At 38.0% G+C, this 24,230-nt stretch overlaps 1 protein-coding gene across 1 annotated transcript; it reads left to right on the top strand.

The window, feature by feature from the left end:
* Window positions 1-3,536: 3,536 nt before the first annotated feature.
* LOC109102428 (DLA class I histocompatibility antigen, A9/A9 alpha chain-like) lies at window positions 3,537-18,673 on the top strand. Its single transcript, XM_042755759.1, has 7 exons — window positions 3,537-3,786; window positions 7,558-7,815; window positions 9,853-10,131; window positions 17,158-17,448; window positions 17,546-17,674; window positions 17,845-17,889; window positions 17,978-18,673. Exons 1-7 carry the CDS (start codon window positions 3,738-3,740, stop codon window positions 17,989-17,991), a joined length of 1,065 nt encoding a protein of 354 aa, XP_042611693.1. The 5' UTR covers window positions 3,537-3,737; the 3' UTR covers window positions 17,992-18,673.
* The last annotated feature ends 5,557 nt before the right edge of the window (window positions 18,674-24,230 follow it).

Below are 24,230 nucleotides of genomic sequence, written 5' to 3'. Positions count from 1 at the left end.
AATGCGACTTCCTCATTTTGGCAGGTGGGTTTATTCTTCTGGAGCTGTCCGACGTGACGACATGATCCAGTTCAGCTGCTCTAAAAACACAGAAACACGGAGAAACGTAACGACCACCAGCGATTATACTGCTGTGATTCACAACAGAACCGAGAGCAGCACTTTCCCATTCAAAAGACCGACGCCGAAATATGACGTCTGGGCGTCCTCTGGCGAGCACTGCGATTTCAAAATAAAAGACATGGCTCAAAATGTAATTGATCTATCAATATTAACATTAGTTTTCAAAAGCAGGAAGTGATTGCATGAGCGTATTATTTACTTTAATGTTTTTCCAACTTGACATATTTTATTGAAAGTGCAATAATTGGCTATCCTACAACTGCTACTAATGTCTCAACATCCAGAATATTTCTTAAATCTGTTAGTAATTGTGTATTTAAAAACTCACCAGACACAACACTGAAGATGACAGAAAAGACAGCTGAAATGCTCCCTCTGTTTGCAGATCTACAATCTTTCTCATCTTCTTCCTCAAAGTCCTCATCATCTTCCTTTAACATTCCAGTGATAATACTTTTGCGATCAGTGGTTTTAAAATATATTACACATAACTATCGATCAGATTAAATGAATGCATTGCTCTATGGCATTTTGAAGAAAGGGTGCATCTTCTTCTTTGATTCTTCTTCTTCTTCTTTGATAAGAAGGGGTGCATGCCGATCGGCATGACTTTTATTAATAGCCAATAGGATTTTATAGTAAGAGTTAGTTTTAAAATAAAAGTCTCAAACTTAAAGAAAGAATCCGTTTAAAAATGTGAACAAAAACAATTTTGTACCACAAGAAAACGATAACATCATCTAATGTCTTTCCACCTTTCCTCAAACACTCATCCTTTAAATTAATGCCTAGTAACGCACATATAATGCTATTTCAATTTGTCCTTTCTCTTTGCAGTGTTACAAGCTCTTGATGCATAAAAAAGATCTTTAAAGTTGCAAAGACTAAAGTCTCAAACCCAAAGAGATATTCTTTATAAAAGTTGAGTCAATGGCATTATATAAACTCACAGAAATGTGATTATTTTCCTAAAAATCTTTGTTTTGTGTTTACCTGAAGAAAGAAAGTCAAATTGGGCATGGCGGTGAGTAACTGATTTAAGAATTTTTATTTTGGGGTGGACTGTCCCTGGCTATCTTTCATGGGTCATAAAATAGTACCAGCAAAGTATCAAAAATTAAAAAAAAAAAAACAAACTAAAATAAACAATACAGAAAAAAAAAAAAAAAAAAAAAAAATGCAACTAAAATCTACACTGCAGCAAAGTTTCAGGGAACTGAGGTTACACTTTGATGCACTGCAGTTCTCCGTGGCATCCCTGTCCTTCATGGGGACAACCCCTCAGAATATTTCAAGGTCTGCTTTGTAAGTATAGTTGTAAAAAAAATATAATGAATATTTAAATCCTTCATCTAAACTGCATGAGACTTTGTGACTTTTCTGGCACTTGCTATACTGTACATCATAATTCAGTACAATAAAACTGCTATAATTTGTTATAAAACTAATTTTATAATCCATAAGATAAACGTAAAAATAATTATGGCTAATGAGCTAATGAGTTTGTGTTTAAAAAATGCTAATTAAATTTAAAAAATATAGTTGAGAGGTTGAATGTTAAATGGATGTCTGGATGTGATTAGTAATGGGCAATATACACAATATTAGGAATGTTAAGTAATAAGTGTTACGTTCCTGCACTATTCCATTTTGGGCAAACTAAGAAGATGTTTGTCTGAAAACACTTCTTGTTTAGGTTTGTATTTTGTGTGCCTTGTATGTAAGATTAATGTCTTTTGTCAGTTAGGTGCCTGTTTAAGTGATTAACTGCACTATTGTGGTTATTTTCAGAGATGTAACATATCCGATACACTTGTGTGACCTGTGCTACAAAACTTTCAACCTCTGTGTAGCACCAATACTATTTTCAAAAAAAGTTAATGTACAGCCCTGCCTAATGTCTACATGTTGTGATTTAATAATATACATATAATAGAGGGAGCCATTGTAGTGAATCATGTCAGGGACTCTCATATGCACTCCATCTTGATTACCCAAAGTGCATGAAGAACACATTCAACTTCATGCAAGTGATGCTTGATCTAGTAAACGGTTGAGATCATCTAAAACATAATAATTTGAAGAACCAATTATTTGCCTGAATCAGCACATCTCAGATTAAACGGTTGAGATCATCTGACCTGCAGTTCACGTGACCACTACTGAGATGACATCATTCACAACATGATGTCATAAGAAAAAACATGCTAGTTCAGTTCCACTTTTTGATGGACTCAGTTCTGTTTATTCAGTATTCATATTTGTTTAATGGACTAAGCACATTTCAATTCTGATTTTTGTTATTTTCGTTGCTTGACATGTATGTTAATGGATCACTACATCCTTGTATTAATGTTATATTGTGGAGTATTAATCAGCATGGTTTGCTCACAAGCATATATAATTTTGTTAATATTAATAAATGATAATGATTATTATATACTGTTGCCTAAGTAGACTTTACTGGCACCATTCCTCAGATCACAGATTCAGTTAAGTTTACAAAAGTAAAACGTGACTTGATGTAAGTACATAACAATTTTAATGTATTAGTAAATAAGACTCAGATGACATTTAATACAATAAACGTACGATAATTAAATTAAGGCAACAAGTTTGCATAATTTAGTTAAGTATACTTAACAAATTAACTTTTTACAATGTTTGCGTAATTGTATTATCTGTAAAGTCTGTGAAAATCTGTCATTCCTTTGTGGCTTTAAGCCACACAGCAATCCTTGTTATTTCTGTTGGTTCTAATGAATTTACGATCATTCACACTGATAAAAACAAGACAGTTTCTGTGTGGTTGTCACTGCATGTTAATGTGAACTTTCCTGTTTTCCGCAGAAGGTGTTGTTTTGTCTAAAGACAAAAGGCATCTGTTTTTGTAGTTCTGTATACGCCTGATCACACTGAAATGAATATTTCCACACGTGGTGTGGAAAGGTGTTGCCATCTTGCCTGATGTCCATTACATTAACTCATTACGCTATACACTGCTGTACTTTCCCCACTAAGATCATTACTGTAATTAATTTTTACATAAAACTGCAGACTGATAAAGCCATTAAGCAGCACTTGAGTGTGATCATAGCCCAAGAACTTAACACACTTACTGTATCATGCATGTCCTTACTCGGAGATATATTTACTAAATGCCATTGTCTTCAAACAGAGGACTATAACCTGTTTGATGAGGGCTGTCGAACACAATGAATCCAAACAAACAGAAAAACTCAAAGCTCTATGTAGGACAGATAAACCACTTCTGAAGAAGAGAAACCGGGAATCTACTGTAAGTACTATCTGGGATCTGACAGATAATGAATAAAAAAATAAATAAAATAAAAATAAAAACATTAAATTAATATACTAGTTTCTCTCTGTCGCTGACCAAGCCATTAACATTTCATACCATATATAAACACTTATGTAACCAATGACTGACATGCTTGTATTACTGAGAAATATATATATATAAGCCGAAACTGGTAAAACCAGTATGTCATATCCACTTTTGTGGTTTGTATCATAGGAGGAACGCTCACAACAATCAGCTGCTGAACATGCATGACACTTTTCATTTCTAACACAAATGAATCAACAAGAAAATGCTTATTCTTTTGTATCTGTTGTTATGTTTGAAAGCTGTCAATGCAGGTAAGTCTTTTTTATTGATACTCTTTACTGTGTTTACTGCTACTGCAGCACATGTGACATGTTTAGTGAAACAAGGACCTTTCTAAAAGCAGAACATGTTAAATAGTGTTCAATGTATAACCAAGTTATATTAAAGTAATAGAAGACACATTATAAGTAGATGTTTAAAATAGCCTACTTCAGTACATTATACAGAGGTGGAGACAGGCCATTGGTAGAAAAATGATTGAATTAAATTGTAATAATCAATATAGTAGCTATAAAAACTACATTTTTTCTACAAAAACATTTTCATGCAAGTCTATAAATAGATGTTTGCAACTCTGTTTTGATGTATATTAACAATGCAATAGTGATGTAGAGTGTAAATTATTGTATTTACTAAAAATATTAAATGGATGCCACTATTGGCACAATAAAGCCCTTCATACACCTATACCTCTAACCCTGATGTACTTCATTATTAAACAGTCATTATTATATAATTATTGTAACATTATTTCCACTTTTCGAATATTTTCTACATTGAAAGTAAATGCCTTTCTGATCTGATATGCGATGGGGGAAAAAGTAGAAGAGCGAGTCCAGCAAAAGGTGGACTTGAACTCAGGTCAATCACGTCAAAATGCTACTTTTTCACGTCAAAATGCTACTTTTACGTGCTACTTTTACTCTGTTTTGATGTATATTAACAATGCAATAGTGATGTAGAGTGTAAATTATTGTATTTACTAAAAATATTAAATGGATGCCACTATTGGCACAATAAAGCCCTTCATACACCTATACCTCTAACCCTGATGTACTTCATTATTAAACAGTCATTATTATATAATTATTGTAACATTATTTCCACTTTTAGAATATTTTCTTCATTCAAAGTAAATGCCTTTCTGATCTCATATGCGATGGGGGGAAAAGTAGAAGAGCGAGTCCAGCAAAAGGTGGACTTGAACTCAGGTCAATCACGTCAAAATGCTACTTTTTCACGTCAAAATGCTACTTTTACGTGCTACTTTTACTCTGTTTTGATGTATATTAACAATGCAATAGTGATGTAGAGTGTAAATTATTGTATTTACTAAAAATATTAAATGGATGCCACTATTGGCACAATAAAGCCCTTCATACACCTATACCTCTAACCCTGATGTACTTCATTATTAAACAGTCATTATTATATAATTATTGTAACATTATTTCCACTTTTCAAATATTTTCTACATTGAAAGTAAATGCCTTTCTGATCTGATATGCGATGGGGGGAAAAGTAGAAGAGCGAGTCCAGCAAAAGGTGCTACTTTTACGTGCCTTACTTGCTACGCCACGGATGCGTGAAATTTTTTATTTTTATGTGGCCCAACCAGACATTGGTGAGCATAATTAGTGTAAATAGCCTACAGTATATGTCAAAAAGGCTGGTTATTTACACTTAATGTAAACACTCTGGTATTGAAATGGCACCGTAATACTAATGAATAGCCATCACCTTCAGCTCAACCTTACTAAGACTGAACTGCTGGTGGTTCCAGCTAACCCATCGTTTCATCACAACTTCTCTATACAGCTGGGTTCGTCAACCATAACTCCTTCCAGGACAGTCAGAAACCTAGGAGTTGTGATGGATCATCAGTTAAGCTTCACAGACCATATTGCTACAACAACCCGGTCCTGCAGATTTGCATATAACAACATTAGGAAGATTAGACCCTTCCTGTCAGAGCAAGCCACCCAACTTCTTGTCCAAGTTTTGTTCTCTCCTGACTGGACTATTGTAATGCTCTCCTGGTGGGCCTTCCTGCATGTACTATCAAGCCTCTGCAACTGATCCAGAATGCAGCAGCGAGGGTTGTCTTCAATGAGCCCAACGCCTGCCCATGTTACTCCTCTCCTCATCAGGTTACACTGGCTACCAGTAGCCGCTCGCATCAAATTCAAGGTACTGATGCTTGCCTACAAGACGACCACTGGCACGGCACCAACTTACCTAAACTCACTAGTTCAATCTTATGCACCCTCCAGAAGTTTGCGCTCTGCAAGTGAACGACGCCTTGTGGTGCCATCCCAAAGAGGTTCAAAATCACTCTCACGGACCTTTTCGAACAGGTGAGTCTTTACTCATTTTCAAAAAAACATCTAAAGACTCATCTTTTTCGCCTGCACTTAACCAACTAATACTAGTACTTACCTTTTCTTTTCTTGTCTATCATATTCTTAAAAAAAAAAAAAAAAAAAAAAAAAAAACCTTTACTGTACTAGACTAACTGAGACTTGTCATAGCACTTGTATACCTTTGTTGTTCTCTTGTTGATCTGATTGCTTCTATTGTTCTCATTTGTAAGTCGCTTTGGATAAAAGCGTCTGCTAAATGATTAAATGTAAATGTAATGTAATATGGGGTGATACAAATATACTGTCCCATAGAAACTTCAAGGGCTTGTGAAAACATATTGGATATCAAAATTAGACCCTGCATTAAATCCCTCGGCAATATATTGGTGTGTATAAGACAATTTCCATTGTGTTGTGCCAGTTTCGCTTTGTTGTGGCTTGTGTCCGATGTGTTGTGGCGATTTCGGTGTGTTGTGCACTACTGGGCCACCGTAGTCCTCCCTTCGTCAGCTGTACTGCCCATGATTGTATCTATGGGCTGTACACTGCTCTCCAGTCCATGAGTCTACTCCAGAGCCTGCTCCAGTCCCATGAACCCACTCCAGAGCCTGCTCAAGCCCTAGAGCTCAGTACTGTGTTGGCACCAAACTGTGAGTGTTCTGCCTGTCATGTTTTGACCACAGTGGTCACATGTGAACCCTCTGCCAGTCCTGTCAAGGCTAAAGAGGCCATCTCTGAACTCACAGTCTGCCATCGTGGCCAAGGAGGCCATCCCTGATCTCTCTGCCTGTCCTGCCACGTCCAAGGAGGTCATTACTGAACCCATTGCCTGTCCTGTCATGGCCATGGAGGCCATCTCTAAGCATTCTGCCTGTCATGTTATTCTGCACTTGGATTCTCACTGCACTGCCTCTAGTGGAATGTATTACAGTTTACACCTACCAATGTCTTTATATAGTGCACGCGCACACACACACACACACACACACACACACATATATATATATATATATATATATATTTCATAGAGAGAGAGTGTCTTATTAGATCTTATTATCTTTCAACATTTTACACATTATCACAGTTTATTCACTATAGTTTAGAAAATGGTAATAAAATATGAAAAGTTAAACTGTGTCATTACAAATTAATCTTGATAATGTCAATAACACTTGAGGAAAACATGGTCAGTTCAAAGTGTCTGAATAATTTTTGGTCCCAATTATTATTATTATTTTTTAATTATTTATTTATCAATTTTACTGGTAGTCCACTGTATGAGGAATGTTTGGGTATAATATGTCACAGTTTACTAAACATAGAGGTTTGGTATAGTGATTCTTACAGTACATATGGAAACAAGATGAGTCTGATGGTGGAAGATGTCTTCCAGTGTTGTGTTGGGCCACATCACATATTTTATTGTTCATATATAAATCGTTTAGAAATGCTTTTTAGTGAAAAAATAAATAAATATATATATATATAAAAAATCTGTTCTTTTCACCAGGAAGTGCTCTTCTTTACATCTTTACTTTACTGCCTAATAAATCAAACTATTGTTCTATAAATTGAAATAATCCTTACTTAATTTCTACTCTTACTTTCTTACTCATATGACACTGCAGTTAATATATGCCTGTCCTTGTGTACCCACAGGCTCTCACTTACTGATGTATTTTGCAACATATATAATTGGACAGACACCTTTTCCAGAATTCACAGTTGTGGGAATGGTTGATGATGTGCAAGTAAGGTACTATGACTCAGTTACACAGAAAGCTGTAAGTCACTCTCAGAATGATTCCAAACACTATGATGAAGAGCAAAATGATGACGTTGTTATATTTCGTGATATGTACTACGACTTGAAAGATCGAGCATATTATCTGAAGGACAATCTAAATCTCTCTGATGGTGAGTTCCCTGTCTATATACTCAAATTATATTGTTTGGATATTTATTTGAAGGCTTGGGAAAGAAAGAAAAAAGAATACAGTATAAACAAAAACTGGGCAATGAAACTCAAACAATGGTCGATATAGTGTTGGAGGATACACACTTGTATATGCTTGGACTAGTGGCCAAACTTCACTAATTTAATATTCCATCAGTAAGAGCAGAGTGTAAAGGTTAGCACTGCTGTACATAAAATATTGCAATCCACACAGCTTATTAGAATTAAAAGAGAGATAAAAAACAAGAGAAAGAAAAAAAAATGTTGGTGAGTGTCTTGCTGGTGTATCTGTGACCAGGACAGCAAGTCTCTGGTGTATTGCAAGCCATGGTATCCAGGGTAATGTCGGCCTACCACCATGAAGTATTTACCACATCCAGCAGGAGTAACTGTTAATGTAAGAGATTGTCTGAAAGGGACATAAATCCACAGCTGCCCCACTCACTGCAGAATTAAATGCGCACCTTGACTCTCCTTTTTCCACCATAACTGATCATCAGGAGCTCCACAGGTTCAATATTCATGCTTGGGCTACTATAGCCAAACCTTTGGCCAACTCATGCTAATACCAAACACTAGTTTTTAAATCAGGGTATTGTAAATGTACTCTTCTCGGATGTTCTTGGATGTGGGAAAGACATGTGAAGTGAAGTTGGACTCATCAGAGAGAGTTAGGCAACATCCACATGAAACCAGAGCTTTCCCTGTTCAATCTTTTTTTCCCCTTGTTCTAAAAAAAAAATAAAATAAATCATATTCATTCAACACAGCGTCATCTCAAGAAATACTTGGATACAGAAATGTAGTATACATGCCAGACCAGTATGCAGCGCTGTCACAGAGATACACTAAAAATGGGAATAAGAATTGGACCATGCACATAAACCTTGCTGCTGTATACAAACATTTCTGCTTTAGTAATTTCTGATTTTGCTTTAGTAAAGCTAATAGGCTCAGTAGTTTCTGCAGCATGAACACCGGCATATAGTCCGCCACTGTTGTTACTTGACGTAGCGGTGTCTGACTAGGGACGAGACATGGGGTGATGACATCATGGTTTCACACACAAAGATGTAAGAGTGTCGTTTTCAGATTTATCCACTCTGAGACCTGGTTTAAAAAAAAAAAAAACAGTGGTTTCAGGCTCCCAAAACGGCGGATTTAGTCTGGATGAAATGCTGATACGTTACAAAATATTTATGTATACAGCTTAACACGTCTCCTTGTGAATGGGCTCTTGAGAGTGTGGAGAAGCCTCAACGAGACTTACCACCTGAACCTTCCCCAGAATGAAGCACAGGAGTGGATCATTAATTGTTTGGGCTGCAATATCATGGCATCCCCTACTGTGCTAGATGAGCGCATCCATGCCAAGGACTTGCCTACTGAACTATTCTGCAGGGAGAACCATGTGTACCCAATGGTATAAAGACTGTATGTACCTTGAAGGTGGTGCCACACTTATGCAAGAGAAATAGCTGAAAATCCCTCTGGCCATGGTGCAGGACTTGTATCAGTCATTCCAAATTCCAACTGATTCTCTACTGGCCTGTATAGTGTTTCAGTTTCATTATCCAACCCCTGTATGTATGTTAGGCATGAATGAACATGTGTAACATCAGTATGCTAAGTAAATTTATAAATGTATTAATCATTTTATAAACTTAACGTTTAGTCATTTATGCAATGGTAAAAACAATTCACAGACCCATAGTGAATAGCGATTTGATCAATCTTTTGTTCAGTTTGATCAGTCTTTTCAGTTGATTTTTTTTAGTGTTGCAGTATTTGCTTTTTTGTATATTACTGCATTATTGATGTAGACAAAATTACATGATACAAAAATGTTGCACAGTATCACACCTAATTGTACCCCACATTCTGATTTTACCACTTAGTGGAAATTTTGCTGTGTAAGGAAATATGTTCTTACATAATTGCTTACATAATAGGACCACAAAAGTAACTAAATAAACTTTCTTTCTCTCCATTTGAAGGTGTACATGTACATCAGAGGCTTGCTGGATGTGAATTGTTGGAAAATGACAAACCGGGTCTAGTTTACACATGGGATGCATTCAATGGTCAAATGAAAGAGTGGGGTACCTTTGACGCAGAGACAAAAAAATTACAGATTAACTTGTCATTAATACGTGGATGGGACCAGCACAGAAGTATTTATGTAAATTTTCTGTATGAAAACATTTATCTTCCTATTTGCCTGAAGATATTGAGGAGGAACTTGAACATGAAGAAAAGCAGCATTCTGCAAAAAGGTACAGAGAACTTGTCTGATTAAGTACAGTACAAGAAGTGCATTACATTACAGTACATTGTTTTTAGAGTAAGCCATAAAATCACATGACGGGGGCAAGGTTTCCCTGTCCCAGTGATTGGCCGATTCCCCTCTCAAGGTGATACTGCCTACCACATTTGGTCCACAAAAAAAAAATTCACTGAAAAACCGTGACTCTCTTCTCGCTTCTTAATCTTCTGCTGAAGATTAAGAGCATGAAAAATATAAGTTGCAAAGGGAAGAATACCAATAGAAAAATACTTGTCCATGAAAGAGGACATTTAAAAGAAATCTACATTGCAACTTAGAACATCAAAGTGAAAGATTTAACACCAACATGTACAAAAAAATATAAATAAATAAAAACATAAAGAAACTGAATCACTGAGTTGGACAAAGTATCACCCCCCTCCTAAATATAACTTGTAAACTCAGTCAGGCTAATCATCTTCTCATTGGCACAAAAAGCCATTTGACTTTCACCTGTGATCAGCTGTGGTCATTTTGATGAGCTCAGCATGAAAGGAGCTTTCCTGGAGCATTTCAGTCCTTGGTACAGCAACTGAATCAAACAGTCAACTATGGGTGGCAAAACACAGTCAAAAGATCTCCAGAATAAAGTTGTAGACAGGCACAAGTCAGGAGATGGATAAAAAAAAAAAAAAAAAATGCCAAACTCTATCAATGCCTAGAAGCATTGCTCCAACGTCGCTTCAAACTGGATGAAAGAGCTGGGAGAAAACTGGTCAGAGAGTCGACCAAGGGGCCTACTGCAAATCTAAAGCAATTGCAGGAATTTATGACAAAGACTGGTCATTGTGTGCATGTGACAACGATATCACAAATTCTCCACAAATGTGGCTTGCATGAGAGGGTTGCAAGAAAAAAGCCACTCCTCAAGAAAGGCCACAGATGAGCAGATGAGACTAAAATTGATTTATATGGCCTCAAACACTGAACAATAAGTCTGGCAGAAATCCAATACAGCTCAGCATCCAAATAACAGCATTCTTCCAGTAAAGCATGGAGGTGGTGATATCCTGTTCTGGGCTGTTTCTCTGCAGGAGCAATGGGAGCACTTGTCAGGATAGAAGGAAAAATGAATGGGGCCAAATACCGTCAAATTCTTGAGGAAAATCTGCTGCCTTCTGCCAGAAAGTTATCAATGGGAAGAAGGTTTAAATAACAACATGACAATGACCAAAACTCACAGCAAAACTGAGCACACTGTGGTTAAAGCAGAAAAAGGTGAATGGCCTAGTCAGAGCCCAGACTGTGGAATGACTTGAAGACTGCAGTCCACAAACACTCACCATCAAATTGAACTGAACTGAAGTGGGCAAATATTGCAAAGTCTAGATGTGAAAAGTTAGTAGAGACAAATCCCAACAGACCAAAGCCTGTAAAGTAAAAGGTGGTTCACCAAAATACAGTACTAACACAAGGGGGTGATCCTTTTTCCAACTCAGTCTATTTTTTATTTTTTTTCGTCTGACATGTTGGGGTTATATCTTTGAATTGGATGTTATAAGTTGAACTGAGTAAATAGAGCTGGATAAACCAAAAACTGTGTCCGTCTTCATTTCTGGCAGCATAGCAACAAAATATGATTTTTTTTAAAAGGGGGTGATTCTTTTCTATACCCTCTGTATATAGATACAGTACACAGAAAATCAAACTAGAAAACTTTTTAAAGGTGTAATGAACTGAGGAAACAAACTTCCCTTGATTTTTGACATATAACAGGTAGGGGTGTGACGAGATACGACTGGTCTTGTGAGAACATAGTGATATCCTCGCGCTATTGGTATATGTCAGACATTTCAGACATATTTGGCATTACACTGGCTCGTTCACCAGTAGTGATATGTAAGATGTTTTATGTTCACCTGTGAATACAATATGCTTAACGTTACCTGCTGTTAACCAGATGCTCCAGTGTTTAAATAATCTGAATGATCGGGCTAGTGCTGCTTCCTCAAGAAAGTTTATCGTTCTCACATGTTTTAAGCCATGTCAGTTTAAACATTAAAGTGTTATAAGTCATTCAAGCATGACACATCGTGAAAGAGATTTTAGTGTGGTACTCGCACGCTGTGATAGACCCTTTCTGTTCACATGCACAAATTTTTTTTACATTTGTCTTCCTCAATTTCAAAACAAGTGTGCATTCAAAAAGTAAAGACATGCTTATATTAATTAACTGGCACTGTATATACAGTGCCACTTGAAAGTTTGGGAACCCCTTGCAGAGTCTGTGAAAATGTGAGTAATTTTAACAAAATAAGAAAGATCATACAAAATGCATGTTATTTTTTTAGTTAGTACTGTCCTGGGTAAGATATTTTACATAAAATATGTTTACATCTAGTCCACAAGACAACAAAAAAAAAAATAAAATTCAAAAGTTTCTCAATACTGTGTGTGGTTACCTGGATGATCCACAACTGTTTTTTGTTTTGTGATGGTTGTTCATGAGTCCCTTGTTTGTTCTGAACCGTTAAACTGAGCACTGTTCTTCAGAAAAAGCACGTCCTGCAGGTTTTCACCCCGTGGCTTTTAATGCATCGTGTTTCCTTCTGGAGCATCAGTGAATGTTTGAACCTTTTTTAATAGTTGTGTTTGAGTCCCTCAATTGTCCTCAGTGTCAAAAGATGGATCTCAAAATTATACAGTCACTGCTGGAAAGGGTTCAAATATTTGATATATTGATATATGCTGAGTATTTATAAGTTTTTAACCCAAACAACTGTTATTTTCAGAGTACGACACAGCAGAGTTTTTAATATACTGTAAGTTTATTTTAATAAGCAACACTGTAAGCCAATCACAGCACTATAAAAAAAAAAAAAAGTTAAAAAAAAGAAAAAAAAAAACCCAATTACTAAATAATAATCTTTATTAATAATAATAATAATAATATAAGAGAAAATGAACCTCAGAGAACATTATAAAAAATAATAAAATAAATAAAATAAAAAAAGCAGTTCATGACCCCATTAAAGGTTTATCTATTGATTCTGGAGCTTATTTCTTTATTACATATCATTTGTATATATTTATATTAATTTAAACAAAACATTGGGGAGTGACTTTAATGCATTAGGGATGTGTCACTTTGCTCAAAGCTGATTAAAATGTCTTACTCAGAACATAACCTAGGTTATCAGTGGACCATAAGTTACTATAGCAACAAACACCAATAAAAGCCACTGTCATGGTGCTTAAAACCAAGTTTTGGTACAAACTAAACTGAAATTTGCCTGGCTAGCCAGTAGGGTTGTGACAGTGAGGAAATTTTCCCAGCATTTTCCTAATCGACAACACCAGTAATACCGGTATCACTGGAGGTGGGGTTTGTTGGGGTTTTACCTCTTTCTAAACTTTCTTTCACTTTAAAATGGCTTGTAAATGCCTGTGCACATTTTACTTTCACTTTTAAATTAGCTGCAATTCGGCGTCAGTTGGTTGAATGAAAAACAACAAAACTTTTGTTAACAAACCAAATAAAAATACACCATGCTATAGGCCTGATATAAAATAAATAACTTACACAAACTGAAAATCAGCAAACACTGTGGAACCAAATAAATAAAAAAAAAAAAAAAAAAAACTTCCAAATCATCTTAAAAAAAACAGCAAAAGTCAACGGCCTTTTTAAAATCCAAAATATTGCTAAACAGTTAGGTACTTTTGCATATTTGTTTTGAAAGCAAATCTTCCACCATAATCTTGTCCTCAGGGAACCAATGTTACATATGTAACCTTTTTATATTACATTGTTTCCACTGAGCAGTACGGTTCAGTACGGTACGCAATTATGTCCGTTTCTATTGTCAGAAGTTGTGAATGGCACCAAAATAGCAAACCATACCGTACCACTTTTTTTGGGATCCTTCCGTTGGGGTACCCAGCACAGTAGTCCGGTACCTCAAGGTAGTCCGGTACCTAAAGGGTGCAGCTAGTCTCACTGCAGAATGCTGACTGGTTGACAGAGAATCATCACTTGCGCGTGCTACAAGGGGAATGACAACACAATGGGGGACTGAAGCTTTTTCTTCATTCATTCCGCCATGCTGCTCATGCATGTTGGGCTTGTTTACATCAGATGCAGAAGAGGGAAGCATGCCGGCGCGCAGGTTAAGCTCAACAGCTGGCTGAACAAATAACCCAGACTCTCTTTTAATCATTGTTGAAGATTTAAAAAAAGAACATGTTTCCCGTGAACTGTCAAAATACAGACAGAAAGTTACATGTCCCACCAGAGACAGTAATATATTGGATCACTGTTACACCACAGTAAAGGATGCATATCACTCTGTCCCACAGGCAGTTTTGGGGCTCTCTCATCACAGTCTAGTTCATCTTATACCAACCTACAGGCAGAAACTGAAATTAGCTAACCCTTTATTAAAGACTGTAAAATGCCTGCTTAATCTGCACAAGCAGTCGTGGCTTTATGGACAGAGAATCGGATTGTAACCCGAAGGTTGCGGGTTCCCGAAGGTTTAGCTGGAATTGTCGGTGGGGGGAGTGAATAACCAGTGCTCTCTTCCACCTTCAATATCACGACTGAGGTGAGACCCTTGAGCAAGGCACCGAATCCCCAACTGCCTCCTAGGCACTGCAGCAATATGGCTGCCCAGTATGGTGTGTGTTCACAGTGTGTGTGTGCATTTGAATGAGTTAAATGCAGAGCACAAATTCAGACGTCACTTCACTTCACTGATTGGAGTGTTTTTGAAGGTGCAGCCACCAAACTGAATGAGCTCACAGATACTGTAACTTCATATACCAGTTTCTGTGAAGATATGTGCATTTTTTCCAGGATATTCCTATCATTCAATAATGATAAACCATGGTTTATTGGGAAATGCAAACAGATGCATAAGTGGGGATTTTTATATATATATTTTTTTAAACCAAGCCAGAAACAAACAAACAAAGGAGATCAGTGTGACTAAAAAAGCTACTCCGAAAAGCTGAAAAAAAAAACCTTTACAACCAACAACCAGGAGTTAGTATGGACATTATGGACTGAGAAACATCACCAAGTACAAGACACAACCCCCGCAGTCTGTGGAGAATCAACAACTGGCTGAAATCTGAATGTGTTTTAGTGCTGGTTTGAAAAGCCCAGTCTCACACCCGCTCTGATCTGCACTTCACACAATCTTGCATCTTGAACACCACTTTTTCTATTATGTTAGAAACAAACTCAATATACAAACTAGTGGATAATTTCCTGGATCCTCTCTGCTTTCCTTTAAAAAAAAAAAAATAAAAATGTAATAATTTTTTGATATCTTCATATCTACTGGTACAATACCTTTCTCCAATAAAATATTGATGATATATTATGTGAGAGGTGCAATAATACTAGCTCCATCCCTTAAAAACCTTGCTGGAATTTTATCCAACCCAATTGATTTAGACACACTTAATTGTTCTAAAATGACCTTAATATCTTCTACTGAAACCTAACTAAGTGAAAATGATTTTGGCAACACACATTTTCTTAGATAAATATCTACCAGATTCAATACCATAGATTCCTTTATTCACTGGAAGTTTTTGAAACAGACGTAAATAAATTATTCAACTTATTTGCAACTTTACTTTTATCAAATTCTATCCTGCCTTCAACATCTAACCTTATATTGGTTGAAGTAGGATCAGACTTTGCCATTGGTGCAAACCTTCCATTAAAATGTAGAATCCCCAAACATTCTTTTTAATTGATCATTCATAAAATTACTCTTTGCTAACTTTATCTTCTTCTGTACTAAATATTTAAATATTTTATAAGTTTCATTTTAATCCTTTGTCCTCCTATATTTAGATAATTTTTTATTTTATTTTTTAATCTTTTTATTAATTCAATTAATGTTTGATTCACCCAAGGACTGGCTTTTTGTTCTCATCACTCTGAGGGGATTTACTATCTACAACTTTAAGAAATGAATTCTTAAATTTCATCAAAGCCTCTTCAACATCATAAATATTTTCCCACCTAACTGACCTAATTTGACCTTTAAAGGGGTCATATGATGCTGCTAAAAGAACATTATTTTGTGTATTTGGTGTACTGCAATGTGTTTATGTGGTTTAAGGTTCGATTTTTACAAAGCTCATCATTCTGAAAAAGCGAGGTGTGCTCTGATTGGCCAGCTATCCAGTGCGTTGTGATTGGTCCGAATGCCTCAAGCGTGTGACGGAAATGTTAAGCCCCTTAACATACTATGCCGTCTCCCAGGCCAGCAGCACGAGACTCGGTCGAGCTGCTCTGCTCGTGCACATCCCATCATCGGTTCTCTTTTAGTTGTTCAGTCAATGTACTGTTAGGAGTAACTGAATAACTCGCGATATTGGTTTATTTCGCGTCAGAAGGAGTGTAAGGCACATTTATAAACTGAATAACTTAAGTAATTTGTGGATAAGTGCGTACTGGAGATGCTATTTCAACAATCTAGTCCGTACAGTTTTGTGATCCTTAAATTTTGATTTTGTAACTCTTTCTTATGCAAAAAAATAATAAAATGATCACTAACTCCATATTCATTCACCACTTTCTGGGAAATATTTTGAGTCAGAATCTTCTACGAGCTCGACACGAAACTCAAGGACACCAAACTCTTCGGTAGGGAATTTTTTTTTTTTTTTTCGGACATGACTAATTGAAATGACGAAATAGATCATCTTGTCATCTTGCCATTTAAATTATGGTTACATACATTAATGAATGATGCAATTAATTACATTTTTGGTTACACTTTATTTAATGGTGTCCTTGTTACAGTGTAATTATACATTTAAGTACTGAGTAATATTGATTAACTACATGTACTTACTGTGTGGTTAGGATGAGGGTTTGATTTAGTGTTAGTTCCATGTACTGTAATTATGCATGTGTTTTTGTTATTAGTATAGTAATTAAATGTAACCTGTGTAACAAGGACACCGTAAAATAAAGTGTTACTTCATTTTTTTCTGTCCTTATTTTCAGTGAAACCTAGAGTCAGACTCCTACAAAAGGTGCTTGCAGCATCTCATGAGGTTCAAATCACATGCCTGGTGACAGGTTTTTATCCCCGCGACATTAACCTGACCCTGGTCAGAGATGGTCAGGCTGCTGTTGATGGAAAAATCACAGGAGGATATCCTCTGCCCAATGGAGATGGAACATACCAGATAAGGAAGAGTTTGGTTGTCAGTGTTAAGGAACTACATGACAGACATAATTACAGCTGTGCAATAAATCACCCAAGTCTGGACAACACACTGGACATTATGTTTGGTACAGAAAATCATTCAGCCAGGTCTTATGAGGCTCACCTTCAATATAGTGAAGTTCTGTTTTTAATCTCAGTGAATGATTAATCTCTCTATTTTAGACCTGGAAGAAACTGCCCTGGGATCATCAACTTTGTCCGTGGTTACCAGTACCTGTTTGGTGGTGTTAATATGGGTGTCTCTTATAATAACTGGTCTGATCATATGGAAGAGGAAGAGACATTCTGCTGGTAAATTTAGCTGCTGTCTGAATGGAAATAACAGTATACTTTCATTGTATTATATTATAAGAAATAATGCTCAATATTTAAAATATTCTGCCTGTTTTTAAGTTGAAAATTTGGTGAATAAATAAAAAGATATTAAATTCTGTGTAAGATGTAAATTCTGTCTTACTCAGGACCAGACTTCAGAACGTCACAGAGTGATTACTCCCCTACTCCAAGTGAGTATACATTACAGCAGTACAAGTACAAATCAATAACACTTGTTTATCTTAAATTATACATTAATAATGACACTCTCTTTTCCAGCACAAGATACATGAAAATTGGCCTACATATGGCCTCAAATTACAAAATATTTAACATATTCATATATTTTCTTCTATATGAAGCAAATAATATAAAGTCCTCCTGTTACACTGGTAAATCTTTATGCCCATTGCACCCTATTTAAAATGGTTATAAGGGTTCACTGGGCAAAAATGCAGATTTTATTTCCCTCTTAACCACTATGGCACAAGACCTCACCACAACACTGTCCTTAACATTCATGTTTCACTGGGCCTGTCCCAATACCCACACTTACGGTCTTTATCATTTGTCTACTTACATGACATATTTTCAGTATTTGACCCAAGTGTTCAAGTGGGTGTGAAGACCACAAGCAGGTGTAGAACATTTGATTTTGTGATGGGACACTCTTGGTGTTATAAAAATGCAAGTAAAGATTTTACAGAGCCGAAGTGTTTCCTGTGCCATGTTTGTAGTCAGTTTGTAGATTTTCTACTTGATTAGTCTACCCAGGTCTGGTGTCTTGTTAACTAGTTATCTTGTAAAGCTCGTTACCCTTTGTGTATACATAGCCCTTGTGTTTCCCGTGTTACTTTGGCAGTTGTTGAATGATATAGTTTCTATTCTGCTGTATATTTCTGTTCTTTGTTCCCAGTGTTCCTCGTTATTTGCTTACTTTGCCACTATATTAAATACCCTGTATTTAGATCCTCACATCTGCATGCTTATTCCTGCTTATTTCCTTATTGCAAATATGTTTTCTATATCATATAAGTTAAAGGGATAGTTCACCCAAAAATGAAAATTCAAAAATGAAACCTTTAAGTCCTTTTGACAGTGGATTTGGATGCAGTGTTTTATCTCACTAAACTGCTTAAATGTGAAAGTGTTGCTGATATTTTGTTTTATTTTTATTTCCCTGAGAAGTTTGATTTATTTAGTTTTATTACACACACTTACTCAAACAGAATAGAAGATTTGGCCTGGTTGTATTTTTGAATAAAATGTTTTAAAAACGTAATGACAGTACCAATGTGCAGATTACATTATTTGGTTAAACCTTATTTTATGGTGCCCTTGTTACAGTGTAATTACACATTTAAGTGATAATTTAAAAAAAAGTGAAAAAAAGTGAAAGTGACGTGACATACAGCCAAGTATGGTGACCCATACTCAGAATTCGTGCTCTGTTTTTAACCCATCCAAAGTGCACACACACAGCAGTAAACACACACACCGTGAACACACACCCAGAGCGGTGGGCAGCCATTTATGCTGTGGTGCCCAGGGAGCAGTTGGGGGTTCGGTGCCGGCCCGAAGTCGAGCCCACAACCTAAGGGTTAGGAGTCAAACTCTCTAACCACTAGGCCACGACTCCTTTTTTTTTAAGGTGAAAGATAATAAAATAATATATTATAATATAAAATAATAATTAACTACATGTAAGTTTCTTATTCAAGTGCTGATAGAGTATTCAAAGAGACAGAAACATTACCAAATACTCTAATTAAAAGCTAAATGTGCCATGCATTGTAATAGGAATATATGAATACTGTAAAGTATTACATTTAAGTATTAAATAAAGATTTTGAGTTTAGGCTTGTTGAATGACTGTAAATAATTACTCATTTTATCCACAGAAATTAGAAGAAAAAAAGAAATCCATATAAAAGAGGAATCAATATTAGTATCAGTGATACTGGCTTTCATTCATAGTAGTACTTAACTGTAGTAATATTCCATTAAACAGATATTTAAAATCTAAAATATTTTAAATGCTGTATTTATTTTGTTTCCACATTCATTTGGAGATTCAATGTGAAAATATAATTCTAATGAAATGAAATTAATTTAATTTAATTTGTTTATTATTATTATTATTATTATTAAAGTACAAATGTCAAGATATTTATAAATATTATACACACATTTTAAATATTTGATATTAAAATGTTTACTATTTAAGCATTTGTGCCGCCCGCCCTCGCCAGCTCCCTGGATGGGGAGACCCTGGATGGGGAGTTTTGCCATTGTCAACCCGCCAGGTGCTACGAAGTCAGGGCCGCCGGCCACCCTATTCACCTGTAACCAAGGGAAGAGGATGAGGAAAAAAAGACTGTTCACGGCCCTCATCCCAGCCCCAGAGCTCACTCTAGTGTTGGCTCCAGTCCCTGAGTTTATCCCAGTGAGGGCTCCTGTCCCTGAGTTTAGCCCATTGACGGCTCCTGCTGCGGTGCCTATTTTTTTTTGTGGTGGGGGGGGGGACGCACCTTCCGGGAGGGGGGAGTAATGTCAGACTCTGTTAATCTGCGCTCCTCACAGTAGTGGAAGCGTGACACAATGTTTGAATAATGGCAGTCTGTAAATTGTTTTATATAAAAAAGAGGAACTCCTAGAAAATGTCATGACATTAATGACTCAAAAATGAATGATTTTTGAAAAATAACTTGAAAATAGCTCTTTATGAACGATCAAAAAACAAGGACCAGGACGTCGCCTGGCCGGGCTTAGCCCGAAAGAGCAACGTGAGGCCGACCTCCTGTGGACCCACCATCTGCGTGAGGAATCATAAGGGGCTGGTGCATTGTGGATCGGGTGGCGGTCGAAGGCAGGGGCCCCGACGACCTGATCTCTGGACACAGAAACTGGCCTGGCAGGGAAGGAGCCTGAGCTTGTGCAGGAGGTTGAGAGGTACCGACTGGAGATAGTCGGGCTCACCTCCATGCACAGCTTGGGTTCTGGAACCACGCCCCTTGAGAGAGGCTGGACTCTCTACCACTCTTGGAGTCTCTGGGAGGAGTGCTGGAAAGTGCTCTGACCGGGGACTCCATCGTTCTACTGGGGGACTTAAACGCTCACGTGGGCAACGACAGTGACACCTGGAGGGGCGTGACTGGGAGGAATGGCCCCCCTGATCTGAACCTGAGTGGTGTTCTGTTATTGGACTTCTTTGCAAGTCACACCATGTTCAAGCATAAGGGTGTCCATCAGTGCACGTGGCACCAGGACACCCTAGGCCGGTCGACCTAGGGTGTGGTCGTTTTGTCTGACCTCCGGCCGTATGTCTTGGACACTCAGGTAAAGAGAGGGGTGGAGCTGTCAACTGATCACCACCTGGTGGTGAGTTGGATCCGATGGTGGGGGAGGAAGCTGGACAGACTCGGTGGACCTAAACATATTGTGAGGGTCTGTTGGGAACGTTTGGCTGAGCCCCCTGTCAGAGAAATTTTCCTCCGGCAGAGCTTCAACCAGATTCTGACCGAGGCTGGAGACATTGAGTCCGAGTGGACCATGTTCTCTGCCTCCATTGTCAATGCGGCCACTCGGAGCTGTGGCCGTAAGGTCTCTGGTGCCTGTCGAGGCGACAATCCCCAAACCCGGTGGTGGACACCGGAAGTAAGGGATGCTGTCAAGCTGAAGAAGGAGTCCTACCAGGCCTGGCTGGCCTGCGGGACTCCTGAGGCAGCTGACAGGTACCGGCAGGCCAAGCAGGCTGCAGCTTGGGTGGTTGAGGAGGCAAAAAGTCAGGTCTGGGAGGAGTTTGGTGAGGCCATGGAGAAAGACTATCGGTTGACCTCGAAGAGATTCTGGCAAACTGTACGGCACCTCAGGAGGGGGAAGCAGTGCCCTGCCAACACTGTTTACAGTGGAGGTGGGCAGCTGTTGACCTCAACTGGGGATATGGTCGGACGGTGGAAGGAATACTTCGAGGATCTCCTCAACCCCACCGACATGTCATCTGTTGAGGAAGCAGAGGCCGAGGGCTCGGAGTTGGACTCGTCCATCACCCAAGCTGAAGTCACCGAGGTAGTTAAGAAGCCTATTTAAATGTTAAGAAGTCAAGTCCCTGGATGTTGTGGGACTGTCTTGGCTGACACGTCTCTGCAGCATTGGGTGGCGGTCGGGTACAGTGCCTCTGGAATGGCAGACCTGGGTGGTGGTCACTCTTTTCAAGAAGGGGGACCAGAGGGTGTGTTCCAACTACAGGGGGATCACACTCCTCAGCCTTCCTGGGAAAGTCTATGCCAGGGTACTAGAGAGGAGAATTCGGCCGATAGTCGAACTTTGGATTCAGGAGGAACAATGCAGTTTTCGTCCCGGTCGTGGGACACTGGACCAGCTTTATACCCTCGCCAGGGTGCTGGAGGGTTGATGGGAGTTTTCCCAACCAATCCACATGTGTTTTGTGGATTTGGAGAGGGCATTCGACCGTGTCCCTCGTGGCCTCCTGTGGGGGGTGCATGGGGTCCGGGGCCCTCTGTTAAGGGCTGTCCCTGTATGCCCGGAGTAGGAGCTTGGTTCGCATTGCCGGCAGTAAGTCAGACTTGTTCCCAGTACATGTTGGACTCCGGCAGGGCTGCCCTTTATCACCGGTCCTGTTCATTACTTTTATGGACAGGATTTCTGGGCGCAGCCAGGGGCCGAAGCGTGTCCGGTTTGGGGACAACATGATTTAGTCTCTGCTTTTTGCAGATGATGTTGTCATGTTGGCTTCATCGGGCCAGGACCTTCAGCGTGCGCTGGGATGGTTTGCAGCCGAGTTGAGAATCAGCACCTCCAAGTCCGAGGCCATGGTTCTCAGCTGGAAAAGGGTGGCATGTCCCCTTCAGGTTGGTGGAGAGCTCCTGCCTCAAGCGGAGGAGTTCAAGTATCTTGAGGTCTTCACGAGTGAGGGAAGGATGGAGCTGGAGATTGACAGGCGGATAGGTGCAGCTTCTGCAGTGATGCAGTCCATGTACCTGTCTGTCATGGTAAAGAAGGAGTTGAGCTGCAAGGCGAAGCTCTCGATTTACCAGTCGATCTACGTTCCTACTCTCACCTATGGTCATTAGCTGTGGGTCATGACAGAAAGGATAAGATCCCGGATACAGTCGGCCAAAATGAGCTTTCTCCGTAGGGTGGCTGGGTGCTCCCTTAGAGATAGGGTGAGGAGGGACTATGTCTCTCGGCTGGCCTGGGAACGCCTCGGTATCCCCCCGGAAGAGCTGGAGGAAGTGTCTAGGGAGAGGGAAGTCCGCGACCCAGCCCCGGATAAGCAGAAGAAGATGGATGGATGGATGGATGGAACTTGAAAACTATAATGAATAATGATTCTCTCAAGTGAATTAATTTCTGGAATGTATTCAGGTATTCTACTCACTTTACATTATGTTTACACAATATTTGACATATAATAATGATAATAATAATAATAATAAAACACATTATTGATGGTATAAACATTTTTCAAATATGTGAGAAACCAATATTAAAAAGATTACACTTCTTACAACTTGCCACTTTATATTCTGCCAAATATAATTTTTTTCAGCACATAATAGTTGAGAAAATGGAACAAAAAATAGAACAAGAGACAAAATGTTTGGTGAATAAAGCAATAGTGGTCTACCTTCTGGCCATCGGACCTACAAATCCCCTCATACACAGTGCCAGAATTTCCAGATCCAAGCGTCACTCCCACATCGTTAAGCGAGAAAAATTATCCTTTAAAAAAACAAAAGAAATAAATAAAATGTTAATATGTGATTTTGTTATTGTCTTTGATTATTACACAAACTCCAAAAGTATTTTTGTATGTTGCATGTCAGGATATTTATTTATGGAATGTGGCTTTTATAGAGATTTGTTCATATATATATATTTTGACCATGGAATCAAGAAAATAACAACAAGATCAAACTAAAATGCTTCATGTGCCACGATACATGTTGAAGGGATCGACATGACATTTGCTTTTGACAATGTTTGAAGAGTAAATCAGTCATTCACTTATTTAAGCAAAAATATTAATTGTCTGGGAAGAAAAAGGGATTATTATTATTTAATAATAATTATTTAATAATAAATTTATTTACTTTGTAAATGCAAATTATTCTGAAGTAACATTCTCATCAGTGTTCCATCAGCTCTTACTTATTTACTTAATATAATAATTAGAAAGAGTAATTTTTTATGAGCCAAAAAGAATGCATGTCACATCTCTGTTTATCAATTTGCACTGGCTACTAATAGCTGTTCACATAAAATTCAAGGCATTAATGTTTGCCTACAAAACCCCCACTGACTCTGCACCCATTTACCTAAATTCATTACTTCAGACTTATGTGGCCTCTAGAAGCTTGCATTCTGCAAGTGAACATCGCTTTATTTTGCCATCCCAAAGAGGCACAAAATCTCTTTATCTGACTTTTAAATCAAATGTTCCCTTCTGGTGGAATGACCTGCCCAACACAATCCGAGCAGAGTCCTTAGCCATTTTCAATAATCGGCT

Source organism: Cyprinus carpio, unplaced genomic scaffold, assembly GCF_018340385.1.
Source record: "Cyprinus carpio isolate SPL01 unplaced genomic scaffold, ASM1834038v1 S000006746, whole genome shotgun sequence".
NCBI lineage: Eukaryota > Metazoa > Chordata > Actinopteri > Cypriniformes > Cyprinidae > Cyprinus > Cyprinus carpio.
The sequence above is the reverse complement of the archived record's forward strand: the minus strand, read 5'-3'. Positions and strand labels throughout refer to the sequence as shown.